General features: G+C 48.2%; 1 protein-coding gene across 1 annotated transcript in view; it reads left to right on the top strand.

Annotated features, from left to right (window-relative positions):
• Positions 1-16,361, top strand: part of FHOD3 (formin homology 2 domain containing 3) — a 450,577-nt gene that overhangs the window by 277,982 nt on the left and 156,234 nt on the right. The window contains 3 exon segments of the mRNA XM_044382961.3: positions 1,158-1,269; positions 8,141-8,235; positions 15,050-15,193. Coding sequence (XP_044238896.1) covers positions 1,158-1,269; positions 8,141-8,235; positions 15,050-15,193 — 351 coding nt within the window.

Genomic DNA, 16,361 nt, shown 5'->3' with positions numbered 1-16,361 from the left:
GGAAATGATATGGGTGAGGTGTTGACACTATTCACCGCGGGGCGCACGATGCTCCGAGGTCCTTGTAAAATCTACATGTGTCCCTAGTATTTTGATGTGACTGTTGCCTCCGGGAGGCCCTGGGTCTTCCTCGGGCTGCAAATGGAGAACCTGGAGCTGATTCTGCACAGCCAAGGTGATGGAGTCGAGGGGTCGTGCATTGACTGGCCATTAACTGATCCATTCAGTGAGCAAACGTCGCAGAGCCCACTCCAGCCAAATGCAGTTCTGGGTCCTGCACACACGACACGATGCAGATAAACTCCCCTCCCCTATGGTCTGTGGGGCTGGGGCGTTGCCAACCAAATGGCTGGGGCTGGGATGGTAGCCCAGAGCAGGCTCTTTATTTCTTAGATGCATGATTGGAACCCATTTCCAGGAGAGAGTTGGTGGGTGAGTTCCTTTAGAAGGAAGTTCTTAGAAGGCGGGGCTCAGGGAAGGGAGACTGTAGGTAATGAGTTGTGGCAGCAGCACCTGGGGGAATGTGGAAGGAGGTGACCTGGAGCCCTCCCTTCCCCCCGAGGCTCCCACAGGTAGTCCCCAGGGTTGGCTAAGCTTCAGCTGGGAGGCTTGGGAATTTCTCTGGGTGGGTAACTGGTGGCCTGTGTGACGGAAGGGCCCTGGGCTATGGGTGGCTCTTCACCAATGTTGTGCCCTGGGCCCAGCAGGATGGGACTCGGTTCAGATTCCTGCTCGCCTCAGCTCAGTGGTGTGACTTTGGGCAAGTCTTTTACCTTGCTGTGCCTGCTTCCTTACCAGAAAAACGAGAATTGTGATGGTTCCTACCATAGTGTTCTAGTGTGGATAAAATTAAGCAACCGACGTGGCAAGTGCTACCTTGTTTGTTGAGAGACCACAGGGTGTGAGCTCCGGGGCCAGAGGCCCTGGGTTCGAATTCTGGTTCTATTTCTGGCTGTGGGCAGGATAGTCTGTGCCTCAGTTTCTTGATCTGTGCAGTAGAGCTAATATGAATTCCTGCTTCTGAGGCATCTGGCTAAGGCATCTGTGTTGCTTGAGGAGAAGAGTCCCCAGGCCAAAGCAAGCGCTGGGGGCCAGCCTGCCTTCAGGTGCACACAGACTGTCCACAGCTGCGTGACGCTTTTCTCTTTTCTGGGCAGTTCCGGCTGGTGGTGAAGACAGCCCTGAAGCTGCTGCTCGTCTTTGTGGAGTACTCCGAGTCCAATGCACCTCTTCTGATCCAGGCTGTCTCTGCTGTGGACACTAAAAGGGGTAAGTGGTCTGCAAACACTATTCCATCAAGGTGGACATGTCTGCTGGGAGCGGGCTCCCCGCTGCAGGCAACATATTTTCTAGAATTGTAAGTACACAAAGATCAGGGATGGAACATGTGCAAAGAAAATTTAACAGTGCAAAGAAAAGCACTCATGGGCTTACCCAGGACAGGTCTACGTTTATGTCCTGTCCCCAGGCCCCTCCACTCAACCGGGAGAACCAGCTCCTTCTCCCCTTTCCCATGTCGTTCCGGTCACCGTGGCTCCTTTCTCGCCCCGCTCTCACACATGCTTTATTGGCTCTAACCCTTAGATGTTCCTTAAATGTGCTCCCTTCCGTCCCTCCATCTCATACCCCCCTCCTGGGGGCCCTCTCCATCTGTCGTCACCTGGCATCCCTCACTTCCCTGAAGTGCTACCCTCACCCCTGCTATTAGAAGATTCTTCTCAAACACAAATTTGGTCACGTTGTTTCCCTGTCAGTGGCTTCCCACAGAATTAGGTCCAAGCCCTGCAACTGACCACCATCCAGTCCCCGTCCACCTGCCACCCCCCACCTCCCACCTGACCTGCACTGCCCCTTCCCTGGTCAGTCACCCCATATGTTCACTTCTCTGCTCTGTTGTTGTCATTGACCCTTCCGAAGAGTGTGCCCCCTGCTGGAGGGTGGCAGGACCTTTGGCTCTCCTCTTGGCTTCCGAGCACCTAGCTGGCCCACAGCAGGCAGGCCTTCCATACACTTGAAGACAAAATGCCTTTGGATTTGGTTTAGTGTGTAACATGCTGTGGCCCCTGTAACATTGTGAAGCCTGAAACTGAAATGTTACGGGCTTTTGGTTTTGTCCTTTTAACAAAATTTGGGGGTTTGTTCTCCAGTAGGACATTATTATTACCACTATCCTCCCCACAAAGACCCAAAGAAGAACAAAAACTTGGTAACATTTTTTTTCTTTTTATAACAGTAATACTCTCAGAATATTTGGCGGGGGGGGGGAGGGGAGTATAAAAGAGACCATAACAAATCACCTCTAATCTCACCAGACAGAAATAATTGTTAACACGTTGGTATATTTCCTTACAGTTTCATGTATGTGTTTCTGTGCACACACTTATGCACAAATCAGCCGAGATACAACTGTCAGAACCAAGGGGCCTAAATAGCGCTCTTTGATTCAGACCAGTTGTACCTCTGACTCGGCATTGCTCTGAGACCCACCTCCCAGTGCTGAATCCAAAGGTGAAAGAAAGTAGCTCACTGCTTACTTCAACAGTTTCATATAAGTTAATGAAAGCCATCCAGGGCCATAAATTGAGCTCCCATACGTTTCCCACGAATGCTCAGGCAGATGTCAGCACCAGGCATGGTGGATTGCAGGCTGGAGGTAACTCTAGGCTTGTGCATTGGGTGGGGGTGTGAGAGAGACACACCCTCGTGTGTAGACACGAGCCATGAATCTGGAAGATGGATCTCAGACCAGGGCAGGCCTGTGTGTGTGTTTCTACCATAGCATGTTTCCATCTGGTGCCACATTTTAAATCTCTTATGGCCAAGAGCAGATTATGGGGCCATCTGAAAATCCTGAATGAAGACGGCCAGTTCCTCAGAAACCAGGGGTTGTGTTTCCAAGGCCAGTTAATGAGGCTTAGGTCCAAAGGTGGGTGTATGGGAAGACAGCGAGGCAGACCCTTTTACTGGTCCTTGGAGGGGTCATACTCCATTCCCCAACTCTGGAGATTACTTTAGGACAGTTAATGGATTTTTCTTCCTGTCCTAAATTCTGGGTAACCCATGGGCCCTTCTCATGGGGGCTGTATGTAAGGGATAAACCTTCTCACAGCCTTGGGGTCCTCCTTTGGCTTCATCGAGTTGGGAGTTTAGAGTTTCCTTCCTTGGACTTCACATTCTATGAAGGGTGTGTTGGGGGGGGGTAGAGGAGGGATCTTGGGATAACCCAGGGCTTGGTCCCCACATCTAAGACCCCACCAAACAGCCTTGCCAGAGGCTTTCTGCTATCTTCAGTGTCTCTCCCAAGACACAACGATGGCCATCTTTTCCCAATTTGTTCAAAAAAATAAAAAAGTAGCTAATGGATTGTTTTCTCAACTTGATGGTTTTGCCTATAAAATTTCTTAACTTCTTGGCAGCTACTGCCATCTGTCTGCTACTGAGCGCTAGCAGCGGAGTGAAAAGCAACACTGAGGGAAAAACTCAGACACAGCCTCTCATGTGGTTCCATAGCACGTTTCTCTGCGGACATGTGTGGTCTTGGCTGTGATTTTATAATGCATACATATAACATCATCCTATTTTACTGCTAGTAAAATTGTTCCCGAGCCCTAGGATGGAATTAAAACATCTAAATATGTCACGGGGCTCTGCAGAGAGCCCCGTGACTCCCAGCTGTGTTTCCACCTGGCCGGTTTAGAAGCGGCTCTTCGTTTCCCTCTCAGCTGGGTGAAGGGCTAGACAGAGGTGCCGGTGGTGACTGAGGGCCAATGGAGCATGGCCGGTGGTGCCCAAGTGTATAAATAAGCCATAAATTTGACTCCTCAAAGTGGCTTTGATGAAAACTGTCAGATTTAAATAATCAGCAAAGAAAGCCAACAAGTAAGCTAGGAGTCCTCAAAAATTAGCACCGCCTACAGTGGATGAATCCAGCACAAATTTGCCCGTTTGCTTTGGAAAGACTGTGCAGGCTGCATGGCTGTTACCCAGAAGGGTGCATTCCGTGAGTGTGGATGGTTTGCCCTTTGGCCAGGAGTGGGCCAGCCGTGGAGCGGGTATGGAAGCTGAGGGGTCTACGTCCATCATAGGGACTAACAACTACCCGTGAGTTAAGGAAAATGAATTATGCCCCCTTTGAGCCCGGCAGGTGGCACATTTGCGCAGGGGTGGGAATGGAGAGGTGGACTGGCGCCAGGGTCCGGGGCGTGGCGCAGTATCACAGCCGCCTGCTCACACTGCTGGGTCACCTCTTTCCTGCCATCTTCAGGTCACATTCCCATCTTCGTGGACAGGGTGTGGCAGGAAGAGGGAAGGGCCGTGAGTGTGGACAGGCGCCTGTGAGAGGGCCTTGCTCTGTCACTTTGCCATCATCAGAGACTCCCTTTGGTTGAGACTGTCCCTATGGGGATTGGCAGGAAACGGGTTGAGAACCGAACGCTCTGCTCCTCTGGAAGGTGCCCTTTCCACTAACTCTACGGGTTTGCCTCTCAGAGAGAGGGTGGGGCAAGTGACCAGACTGGGGAACTTATTTTGAAATTTCAGTCATAACTGGGTCAGCAAGTGCTTTTGAGGTCAGCACTGCTTTCGAAGAAGTTCCATGTTCGTTGGGATGTGAGGTAATGAGATAGGACTTCATTCCCAAGCGTGTTGATCACACCTGATTAATAGGGAAGACAAATCCAGCCATCCTCTGAAGCCAGCCCGTCTCTGCCTCCTGCTCGAGGATATATTGATCTGTGGAGTGCTCCTGGAGCGTGGTGGGAGTTAGGTGACAAAACTTAAGCTCTGTTTCCATGGTTGTCTATAGACGAAGCATAGATAAGCATGTTTGTCAGTCATGTAGAAAGACCCGGAACACGCTGCCCTTCTGATGGCGGGGTAGACCACCTCACGTACAGGGCATCGGGCTAAAAACCTTTATTTGGTGGGGGAGCAGTTACCACAGGGACCTAGGAGGCAAGTCGGGGGGAGAAGGTATTGAGTCATCTGCGGTGTGCTTGCTTTTTCTGGGTTGAGAGCGAGGCCCTGCGGTTTGGTGGGAAGAGGGGACCTGCCCTGGAGTGTGTAGAAGCCGGTTGGGTGAGTGTGGGTGTCACCACTGCCACCCGCCACCATGACAGTTACAGCTACTGATATTCAAGTGCCTGTTATGTACCAGACACTGTGCTAAGTATTTTTTCATATAAAACTCATTGATTCAGTAAATACTTCAGTGCCAGTGATGTGCTTGAAACATCAGAGGAAAAACGGGCTCTCATGGAGCCTCTACTCACAGAGCCAGTGTTTGGAGGTGGAGCTGGAGACAGAAGGACATGATTAAGGAAATTACTGTCTCCTGGGGTCCTTCATGAGCGCTGAGGCAAAAAGACAAAGTGCTTTCTCTCCCTGACACGTCCCAGGACTCTCGGAGGTTGACACGATCACCCCTACATAGAAGCATTTTCGAGCCTCTGCTCATTCCACTACTTTGGGGCTCAGCTTCTTTCTCTGTTATGGGAAGAGGTCAGATCATATGGTTTATACAGGGCTACCCCCCCTACACACACACACACGCACACACACACACACACACACTTTATGGAGCACGCGGAGGTGGGGGTGGGGTTGCCCTGGACCATTTCATTCCAGTGGGGGCAGCTCCTGGGCGAGTTGAGTGGCTGGTGCTTCCCACGGGCCAGCTTGAGCCCTGTCAAGGCTGTTTTGTTGCACCAAAATGTTTCCTCCCCTTCACCTTCTTTCTTTAAAATGTTTCCCATTTTGTGGCCCCAAAACAATCCATGGAGAGTAAACATTCATCTCAGTAGTGTAGGAATATATGCAAGTTTCCAGGCTTTGATATCCTTAAAAGGTAATCACATACCACATCTGAAGAACACATTTTTCAATTAAATTTTTCAATTAAAAGAAGCCAGTGTGTGAATGTGTTCATGATAAAGGATTAAATGGTGTGCACACGAGTATGTCCATATGTGAGAGGGAGGAGATGATCTGGCTACACTTCCCTTCTCTTCCCCAGGCCGTTTGGCATCTTTGGCTCCAAAGTATGCAACCAGAAAGCCGTTCTGGGCCCACTAGCACCACTGGAAGTGCTTAGCTTCAGCGCTGTCTCCTGCAGTCTCCCTTGTAGCCATCTGTGGGGAACCCACTAGAACCCGTGTTCTGCGCTGAGGTTGGGTGCGGATTGGGAATACTGCCAGTTGCACTTGTCCTGCACACAGCAGAAGGACTTGCGGTGCTCAGACTGGCCCTGACAGACTAGAGAGCTCCTCACCACACTGACTGCATGAGGGCAGGAAGAGCTGCCTTGCTGGGGGCTGAAGAACAGGTGTGGACTTCAGAATAGTTTGATGGTAAACATGAGCCATTAGCAGGCAAAGGGTCAGGCATTTGTGTTTGGAGTTAGGGTGAGAGAAGCTTGCCTGGTTCTAACCAGCTGGGCAGTTTTGCCCAAGGAAACGGCCTTCTGTTAGCTAGCTAGGAGAGCCCGTGCGCCTCTATAGCAAACTACGTCTGTGTTCTTAACCATCACGTAGTAGGTGCCTGTTTCTGACCCCCTTCCTTCTCTTACTGTGTGCATTTGCCCTCTGGCTCTTTTATTTTTATTTTTTTATTTTTTATTTTTTTTTAAAGATTTTATCTATTTATTTGATAGAGACAGCCAGCAAGACAGGGAACACAAGCAGGGGGAGTGGGAGAGGAAGAAGCAGGCTCCCAGTGGAGGAGCCTGATGTGGGGCTCGATCCCAGAATGCCGGGATCATGCCCTGAGCTGAAGGCAGACGCTTAACGACTGAGCCACCTAGGCGCCCCCCTCTGGCTCTTTTAAAAGAGCCCCAGCCTGGGCACCCGGGTGGCTCAGATGGTTGGGCATCTGCCTTTGGCTCTGGTCATGATCTCCGGGTCCTGGGATCAAGCGCCACATGGGACTCCTGGCTCAGCAGGGAGTCTGCTTCTCCCTCTCCCTCTGCTGCTCCCCCTATTTTTATTCTCTGTCTCTCTCTCTCTCAAATGAATGAATAAAAGCTTTTTAAAAAAAAAAAAACCCAGAACACCTCCAGCTTTACCCATTTCATGCCCTCTCAGACATCTCCACTTACTACTCAGACCGATTATGTGCCAGACGCTGTGCTAAGAGCAAAGAAGTAAGACCGAGATCACTGCTGTCCTTGGGGAGCTTAGTTCTCAAGGCCAGCAAATCAGCTCAGACATAACTCAGCCAAGAAGCCACCGATTTTACAGTATTTCAGAATTTACTCTTAGCAGCAAAAATAAACACTATCCCTAGAGATCTTTATAGAGAAAGCAGGAAGGAGCTTCATCCTCCACGTGGCCATGCCAAGGGCAAGGCAATACTTCACTTCAAATGCTTATCTCAGATGTAGGAAATTGTGTCCAGGTTTTGCATCCCCTTTGTGACCTTGGCCTTGGCTTGGCAGTCCTGAACGTGATGGGTTTCCCGCCCTCTCTGGGAGCCAGGGAATAACCACCCCTGAATCTTAACTAGCAGAGCCCCATTTAAGAGTCACTTCTTGTACCAGGTCCTCTGCCACCTTTGGCACAAATACTGTTTAAGCATCAACAGGGTTCAAAGGACCAGGTTCTTAGTGAGGTGGGTTCTTTGTACCCTGTTAATGCTTAAATGGTATTTATGCCTGGATTGAATAGAGGTAATATACTTATGTTCTTGAAATGTTTGCTAGACAGAGGTTTCACTGGTATTTCTGGGAGTCCACTGTTGGAGTGAATGTAAAGATCTCCATGTCCCCTTTCCTTGCAGGACATCAGAGCATACCACGCTGATGGACATACAGAGAGTATTTACCAAGAGTTTCCATGCTCAGAGAGGGAAATGCCCACGAATGGATTTTTTCAAATTACATATTTAATGTAAAGGGAACTTTCAAGCAAATTGATAGCCACTCTGACAATAGAGAGTACACATGTTCAAGTGGATGAGAATGAAGTGGTATATTATTGCCAAATTAGAAGCATATTCAAGTCCATCCTCAGGAGAATGTTACACTTTGAAATTTGGCGACTGAAAGACTGCCATCATTGGGTGATAAGTCTTTGGATAAACTGTGATACGAGTTGGATAAGGAGCACTGACTTGCTGTTTCTAATGATTTTTGCTTTACTCCTAGGAGTCAAACCCTGGTCAAATATCATGGAAATCCTGGAGGAAAAAGATGGGGTCGACACAGAGCTGCTGGTTTATGCGATGACTTTAGTGAACAAGGTTGGTTGATGATTGTTAAGGGTTGAATTATGTCTCTTTAACAGATATGTTGAAGTCTTCACCCCTATGAATATCTATGAATGTGACCTTATTTGGAAATAGGGTCTTTGCAGAAACAACCAAGGTAAGATGAGGTCATTAAGGTGGGTCGTAATCCCACATGATTGGTGTCCTTAGAAGAAGAGGAGAAGACACACACACAGGGGGAAGACAATGTGTGCACACGTACGTGAGGAAGACAGCTGTGTGAAGACAGAGGCAGACATTGGAGGGATGCATCTATTAGCCAAGGACTGCCAAGGATTGCCAGCAGCCAGTGCAAGATGAGGCAGAGAAGGACCCTCCTTCTCTGCGGCCCCGCTTACACTTTGAGATCAGACTTCTTGTCTCTCAAACTGTGAGAAAATAAATTTCTGCTGGTTTAAGCCGCCCAGTTTGTGATACATTGTTACGGCAGCCCCAGGGAACTCATACAATGTGAAAATCTACAGTTTGCCCTCTGAGGAAGAGCCACGTCACCTAGGACCCCCATGATGGTGGCTGGAACCATGGCTACAGTGTTGTTCGCAAGAGGAAATGGTGTGTGTGCGTGCGTGGCTAGTGCACATGTGTGTGCAGGCCTGGGAGTGTCTGTGCTTTCTCTGCTTTGGTCTTTTCTAACAAAACCAGAGAGATGACAGAATTTTATGATTACTTTTCCTATCAAGATGTCCACTTAAAAACATTTTTCCTTAAGAATATAAATTAGCAAGTTTTGGGGCGCCTGGGTGGCTCAGCCAGTTAAGCATCTGACTCTTGGTTTCGGCTCAGGTCATGATCTCAGGGTCGTGGGATGGAGACCCATGTCTGGCTCCATGCTCAGCACAGTGTCTACTTAAGATTCTTTCCCATTCTCTTTCTCTCCCTCTGCCCCTCCCCCTGCTCATGCATGTGTGCTTGCTTGCTCTCTCTCTCTCCAATAAATCATTTTTTAAAAAAGAATATAAATCCACAAGTTTTCCCCAAGTAAAATAGCTTACAGGGCCGCCTGAGTGGCTCGGTTAAGCATCCACCTTTGGCTCATGTCATGATCTCAGCGTCCTGAGATCAAGCCCAGCATCAGTCTCTGCACTCAGCCAGCAGTCTGCTTCTCCCTCTGCCCTTCCCCTGCTTGTTTTTTTTTTTTCTCTCTCTCTCTCTCTCTCTCTCAAATAAATCTTTTTTTTAAAAAAGAAAGAAAATAGCTTACAGTCCAGGAGAAATGAAGGTACTCTTGTTCCACTGCTTAATGAATTCTGACTGCTGGGGGCAGGTCCCATCCTCCTTTTATGAAGGTGATATCACCCTTGTGCTCCCCTCCCTCCCAACACATCCCTCCTGGTCACCAGCTGGGAGGGCAGCAGCCATCTTAAGGATCCCTCCCTGGAGAGGGTGCTGACCCCACGCTGCCCTGGGACAGCCCACTCTCGGGACCTGAGTTACTTTCTCCTTGAAGCTGTGGTTGGAGGGATGGTATGTCCCGCAGATGGCTCTGCCCTAGACCCCAGGAATCCCACAACCGCCCCATGGACCTGCCTTTCCTCCCCAAGCGGCTGAGCGTAGGCCTACAGTACCGGCTGCAGTGATGGGAGGTTCTTTAGAGAAGATTCAGAATCTCTGCATGAAGTACAACCAGGGAAACATTTCCCCTGATGAACTGGAGACACATTAGTAGAAAGCATTGTGAGCAGAAATTTCCACTAGATATTAAACTGTTGTGCAAACTCTAAGGATTAGAACAATGTGGTCCTGGCTCTTTCCTCAGCAGACAGATGATGGGAGCGGAGGAGCTCTGAAACAGACCTCACCGCCCGGAACAACTCACTCTAGGACTGCAGTCAGCGGGGAACGGCTTAGCATCATTCATGACTGGGGGCGGGGGTGTGCTAAATGGAAATAAACAAATACGTCCTTTGACAGGTACTGAAATGAATTCCAGACAGGTTAGAGTTCGATGTAACACATAACAGTAGCAAAATGGGAAGTAGAGGTGAAGATCATGTTAATCAACAAACCTGTCAAAAAGAATCCAAAGGGAAGGACTTTTAAATATTTCACTGCATGAAACTATGAAATTATGGATCTTGTTTGTAAAATGAAAACCACAAACAAAAGCTAAGGGCAAGTGGCAAACTGGGAGATTGTTTGCAAACAACAGAGCAGGAAGTTACCCAATCCTCGATATATAAAGAACCCAGTGGAATAATGAAGGACATTAAATCTAGTAAGATGTAAAGAAATATATACTAAAACAACAGGCGTTTTCCCCCAGGTCTCATTGGCAGGGATTGCTTTTTAATGAAATGCCATTTGTTGATGAGGACCCAGGAAATTCTTCTACAGTCCTGGTGAGGAATGGGCAGTACTTCTCTGTAGGATAATCCTAAGAATTCTATTTATGTTTTCAGACGTCTTTGTGAGTTGATTTTACCTTGCAATTTTAAAGCAATTTTCTTTTCTTTTTAAGATTAAGGTCATCTATTTCCTACCCTTTTCAGTCAGTGACATTGTTTTGGAAAACGTGGACTTGAGCAAAAATGGAATTTTCTCTCCTGCCTGATGTTTTCCATTGTCATGCTACCCATCCTATTGGCGGAGGCCGCGCTGGGCTGTTCCGACGGTCCCAGCAGTGTTGGCGGGGAGTGTGTGGGCATCTTGCTGCCAGTCACTGGCAAAGACCCAGCGCGTGTCACATTCTCCCTGGCATCAGATGGCATTTAATGTCCAGGAATTCCTCGCTTACTCTTTCCCTTAGGGCAGTTCTATCTCATCTTTTATTAGTTCTGGCTCAGGGAAAGTTGAGGAAGGTCCTATGGACATTACTCCAAATGCCATCCTTTCCTCAAAAAAAAGGTCAAGTAAACCCCTGGCACCCACACTGGGTTTGCTTTCCTTTGTTGAATTTTAGGCCTGTTTGTTGCCCCAATGAGTAAATGTTCTGAGATCCCAAACAAAATAAATAAATTGAAGTGTTAATATGGGTCTGGAAAAAATTCAGACTCTGAAATCTGGGAAACGATTATATTGCTTTTCTGAGTTTTCTTTCAACAAAATAAAAGAGGGACTACCAACATGGAATTCAAAACATGAACATTGTTATGACAAAACAAGGGTGCTACATTTTAGCCTGCTTAGGGTTCCGAGACTGGCATTTGCTGTCTTTGTTAAACAGGGACATTAATGGGGGGTTTCCAAGATCCAGACTAATCTCCCCCCATTCCTGCTCCTACCTCCTGACGCTGTGTTGTCAGATCTGAAGGAGTATCAGAAACCAACCATTTCTCACCCTGCAAGCTGATGTTCCCTAATGCCCTGTCTTGATCCAGCTGAAATCCCCTCAGTGGGAACCCCCCGCTTTGAGGGGCTCAGATATTGACCACCTTGTAGAATAGGAAGAGGCTGATGGGGGGGGTGAGTCACAAGAGGTATTACTGTTTCTGTGAGGCTGGCTTGGAGCTTTCAGGGAAGGGGGGTAAGTAACCTGGATGGGATTCATGCTGAGTATTCGCCTTGGCTTTTGCATTTCACTTATTGTTAATTACCATACCGGAAACTTGTAAGAAAAAATTCAGCTGTGTCAGTTGTAAAACTTGGATAGCTATGCATAACCTTCAGAGTTACCATATAGAACATTCCCATCTTCCCCCAAATCTCTGTCATGGTAGCCTTTTGTAGTGATCTCCTGATTCCCTCTTCCTAACCCTGACAACCATTGTCTAGACTGTAGTTCTGTCATGTCATCAGTGTCGAATAGAACCACACAGGATAGATGTAACCCTTTGAGTCTGGCTTCTCTCACTCAGCATACTGCCTCTGAGGCTGATCTGTTACCGAGGGCAGTAATGGTTGCTCCTTTCTGCTGCTGCGCCCTAGTCTATAATATAGATACACCACGATGGATTCTCCCATTGAAGGAGACTTGGCTTTTTGCAGCTTTTGGATTTCACCAGTAACGGTGCTCTAAAAGTTTGTGTGCATGCATTGCCACACCGGGTTCTTCCTAGAAGAAATATTTGATGCAATCAGTGAGAACCCAGGAGAGGAAAAGAAAATGTCCTTCAGGACAGAAATTTCTCCCTTGGAGAGATGTCTGTGAAGATTTACATGTCACAAGCCCTGGCAGGACGAGGTCTGAGAGAAAGCAGGTGGGGGGTGGGTCGTGACTGTCGTCTGAAAGTGAAGACATCAAAAGACATTTGCCTCACAGACTTCTCTGGGCTAGCTGCCCCCTTTGCCAGAAGGAGGCAATTTAGCGGTGACATGTCAGGGTAGAAATGCGAGGACAGGACCCAGGGAGCAAAGGGAGCATGGTACAATTTGCTAAGCATGTCAGAGAATCAGCTGAAAATAGGCGAATGTGCTTCTAGGATGGATAGTCCTCTTCCTCTGCACCTGGAGAAAAGCACCTGTGTGTGTTGGTGGCAAAAGGCCATGTCCCCTGCAGCCATACCTGGAAGGGGTGTGTGTGGGCTTGGCTCCAGCCTGAATTTCCATGGCGGAAATGACAAATGACCTCTTAATACCCTTGCTTTTGGACCTATTATTGAGCAAGTCTCCCTGAATCTGTTCGGTTCTGTGGACCTAATTGTTTAATTAATAGTAAGCCCCCTTTATCGTGGTTGGGCTTGCTAAGGCAATGGGAATTAGGTCTAGGAATCTAACCCCCTGGAAGCTTTTGTAAGGACTTCAGTTGATTCTCAGCAGGGAAAAAAAGGAAAGAAGAAGGGAAGGGAAGTGAGAGGTGAGGAGGACTCTGCTTCATCGTGGCCCCCACACAGTTGAGTAGGAAGTTTTATTTTATTTTTATTTTTTTAAAAGCTTAGAGATATTTTAAGATTTTATTTTACTTATTTGACAGAGAGAGACAGCGAGAGAGGGAACACAAGCAAGGGGGAGTGTGAGAGGGAGAAGCAGGCTCTCCGCAGAGCAGGGAGCCCGATGTGGGGCTCGATCCCAGGACCCTGGAATCATGACCTGAGCCAAAGTCAGACACTTAATGTCTGAACTACCCAGGTGCCCCATAAACCCAACACTAAATGTCAATTCATCTGGGTTTCTCGAATGGGGAATTTGGGCCGAAACCAGGGCACCTCCATTCACCAGCCCTGCCCAGGCTTTGGGGTCCTGTTTTCTTTTCCTCATCTTTTAACGAGTTCAAGGTTTTCACTAAAACCAGAAGATGGCTTGTTAGGATGATGGGATTCTTTAAAAGGCTGCATGCTCTTTCATTTCATGTCGGGAGCCAGGGGCAGCTCCGGGGACTGTTGTCCCGCTAATGCAGAGATGCTGCTGTGCCGTAGGTGTGAGCACGTGTTTATGACGGAGTCTGGTTCACAGCCTCCCGTTCTGGGTCCTTGCTGGGGCCCCTCATTAATCAAGCTATCCCATCTCAGTTATTTTTCATTCATTTCTGATCTCAACAGCGGTAACTTGAGTCCTCTTCAGTCAGCATTGAAAGGAAAAAATCCATTATTTGGGTTATGAATAGAGACATTCTCTCTAATTATTACTAGCCCCCAAATAGAAGCATTGGAAAAATTTCTGCTTCAAACTGTTCTTAAGACAGCGTTGGTCTTTTTTTCTTCTGAATTCAGAATAATTTTGAAATCTGTATGTAGGGTTCTTGGAAATGCAAAGGCAATGAAGTAGGGAGTAAAGACCTGTGTTGGGAATTCCAGGCCAGAATAATTTGTGCAGAAGCATGAGTGTGTGAGGGGAGGCGAGGCTTCTGTCCCAGGTCTGCGGGAACTTCTTGTTCCCTCAGGCAAACCCCTTCCCTCCCCAGCCCTCATCTCCCCACTCGAGAGATAAGGGCTTGCAGTAAATCACCTCAAGGGTCCCTCCAGTTCTGAGCAGAAGCCCCGTCTGAGAGATCATCCTTCTTTTAAGAGACACAGAATTCAAAAAGAAGTCTGCTTTTCTCCACTCTTGGGTTATCTTTTCCTCTCTTGGTTGTTGCTTTGAAATTTCTCATGTTTTCCTAAACTTCATAGACCAAGGGCAAGGGCTACCAAATTGAAAGAAAAAGGACTCATCGCATTGTTATAACTCCAGCTGTTGGTAGACTTTTCCTAACAGGAGTTTCTAATCAGCGAGCATGTTAGTTTTCTATTGCCATGTAACGAATTACCACAAATTTAGCAGCTTAAAACAACACAGACTTATCATCTCACAGTTTCCGTGGGACAGGCTCCAGACACCGCCTAGCTGGGTCCTCTGCTCAGTCTCACAAAGCCATAGTCAAGGTGTCGACCAGGACTGGAGTCTGGTCTGAGGCTTGGGAGCCTCTTCCAAGCTTTCGTGGTTGTTGGCAGAGTTCATTTCCTTGCAGCTGGAGAACTCATGGTGGCTTGCTGCCTCTTCGGGGCCAGCGGGATAATCTCTCTCCTAGTCTCCGAGCTCCGGAAATGCCTAAACCTGCTTTTAAATGGCCCACCTGATGAGGTCAGGCCCACCCAGGATACTCTTCCCTTTGATTAACTCAAAATCAGCTGATTTGGAATTTGAGTATCTGTAAAATCCCTTCACCTTTGCCATATAATGTAGTTCAATGATGGGAGTGTCCTGCTTGGACTCAAGGGGTTTATACAGGACCTATACAGCAGGAGTGGGCTCTTGGGGTGTGTTCTGCTTACCACGCTATAGGGTTTTTTTTTTTTTTTTCGAACAATCTGGTCATTTGTCTTGTTTTGTCCCATATAGTTAGAATCCTGGCCACTGGCTACCCTGCAAAAAAATGCCTCGAGAGCCTTGAGACTGTCCCCTAAAACATGCTCGTGTCCTGTTCTTTCTTCAGACACTGTCGGGATTGCCAGACCAAGACAGCTTCTACGATGTGGTGGACTGCCTGGAGGAGCTGGGCATTGCGGCCGTGTCCCAGCGGCACTTGAACAAGAAAGGAACCGACCTAGACTTGGTGGAGCAATTGAACATTTACGAGGTAACAGCACGTCCCTTCTGGATGGCGTCGTACAGCTTGTCAGGGGCTGAGGCGAACGCGTTCTAGATGGGTGGTCCTGAGTGTGGGGTAGCAGCATCCACAACACCTGGGAGCTTTACAGAACATAGGTTCTGGGGCCGCCCACCCCCAGACCTCCTGAATCAGAAACTCTGGGAGTGGGTGCAGCAGCTTGCACGCTGCAAGCTTCAGGTGCTGCTGGTGTTCACGCAAAGGCCAGAGCCCCTGCTGGAGGAGACTTCGTCGCTTGCTGACTGTTCAAGATACTACACAGCTTTTCCCTTCCCTCTGAGGCCTCTCTTGCCTCGTTGTGGTGTTTTATTTGCTATTTAATGCCATCGTAAGGAAATAAAAATGGAAATTTTAAAATATTAGCATAGATTTTACCGTCCATTTTCATATTATGTAATGCCAGTTCAAAATGCAAATATAAGAGCATTTAACTTCTATGCAGAATCCTATGCAGTGTGCAGTTCCTGGCTCCTACAGGCCTGTGGGCTTTGTTCCTACCGGAACAGTGGAAATACTGTACAAGGTGAACTCTGTTTTTACTTCAGCTCTTGGTATGTGTTTATTCTGTTAACACTCTACCTTCGACTGATGAGTAAGGAAGGGCTGAAAGGAAAAGGAACTGTGGGCTGCCTTAACTTTCTAGTTTTTCTGTGTCATTGCAGCATAAGTGGTTGGCTAGTACAGCAGAGTAACCCAGTTAAGAAGGGATATGGTAGGACCCTTGGGTTGCCATCTCTCTGCATTCAGAGCCAGCTCCGGTTTGCATGGAAGGCCTCTAGGGCTCCAGGGCTGTGTGTGCCTCTGCTTAGTTCCAAGGGAGCACGCCTCCCTTGTGCTCATTTTGATTCTCACCGAGCCCCCGTGGACCGTGCCTCTATCAGCACCCTGTGCTAACGGGGGCAGGGGCTGGCACATGTGCGTGCTGGATCTGCTTCCCCTACTCATGCACACACTCCATTGTCCCACTGGATTTCACTTCTAAAACACAAGTTTAGGGGCGCCTGGGTACTTTAGTCGGTTGGGTATCTGACTCTTTTGATTTCGGCTCAGGTTGTGATCTCAGTGTCATGGGATCGAGCCCCACATCGGGCTCTGCCCTCAGCATGGAGTCTGCTTGTCCCTCTCCCTCTGCTCCTCC

The sequence above is a fragment of the Ursus arctos genome, unplaced genomic scaffold, assembly GCF_023065955.2.
Source record: "Ursus arctos isolate Adak ecotype North America unplaced genomic scaffold, UrsArc2.0 scaffold_17, whole genome shotgun sequence".
NCBI classification, from domain to species: Eukaryota; Metazoa; Chordata; class Mammalia; order Carnivora; family Ursidae; genus Ursus; species Ursus arctos.
Note: the sequence above shows the minus strand (reverse complement) of the source record. Positions and strands in the feature narration are given on the sequence as shown.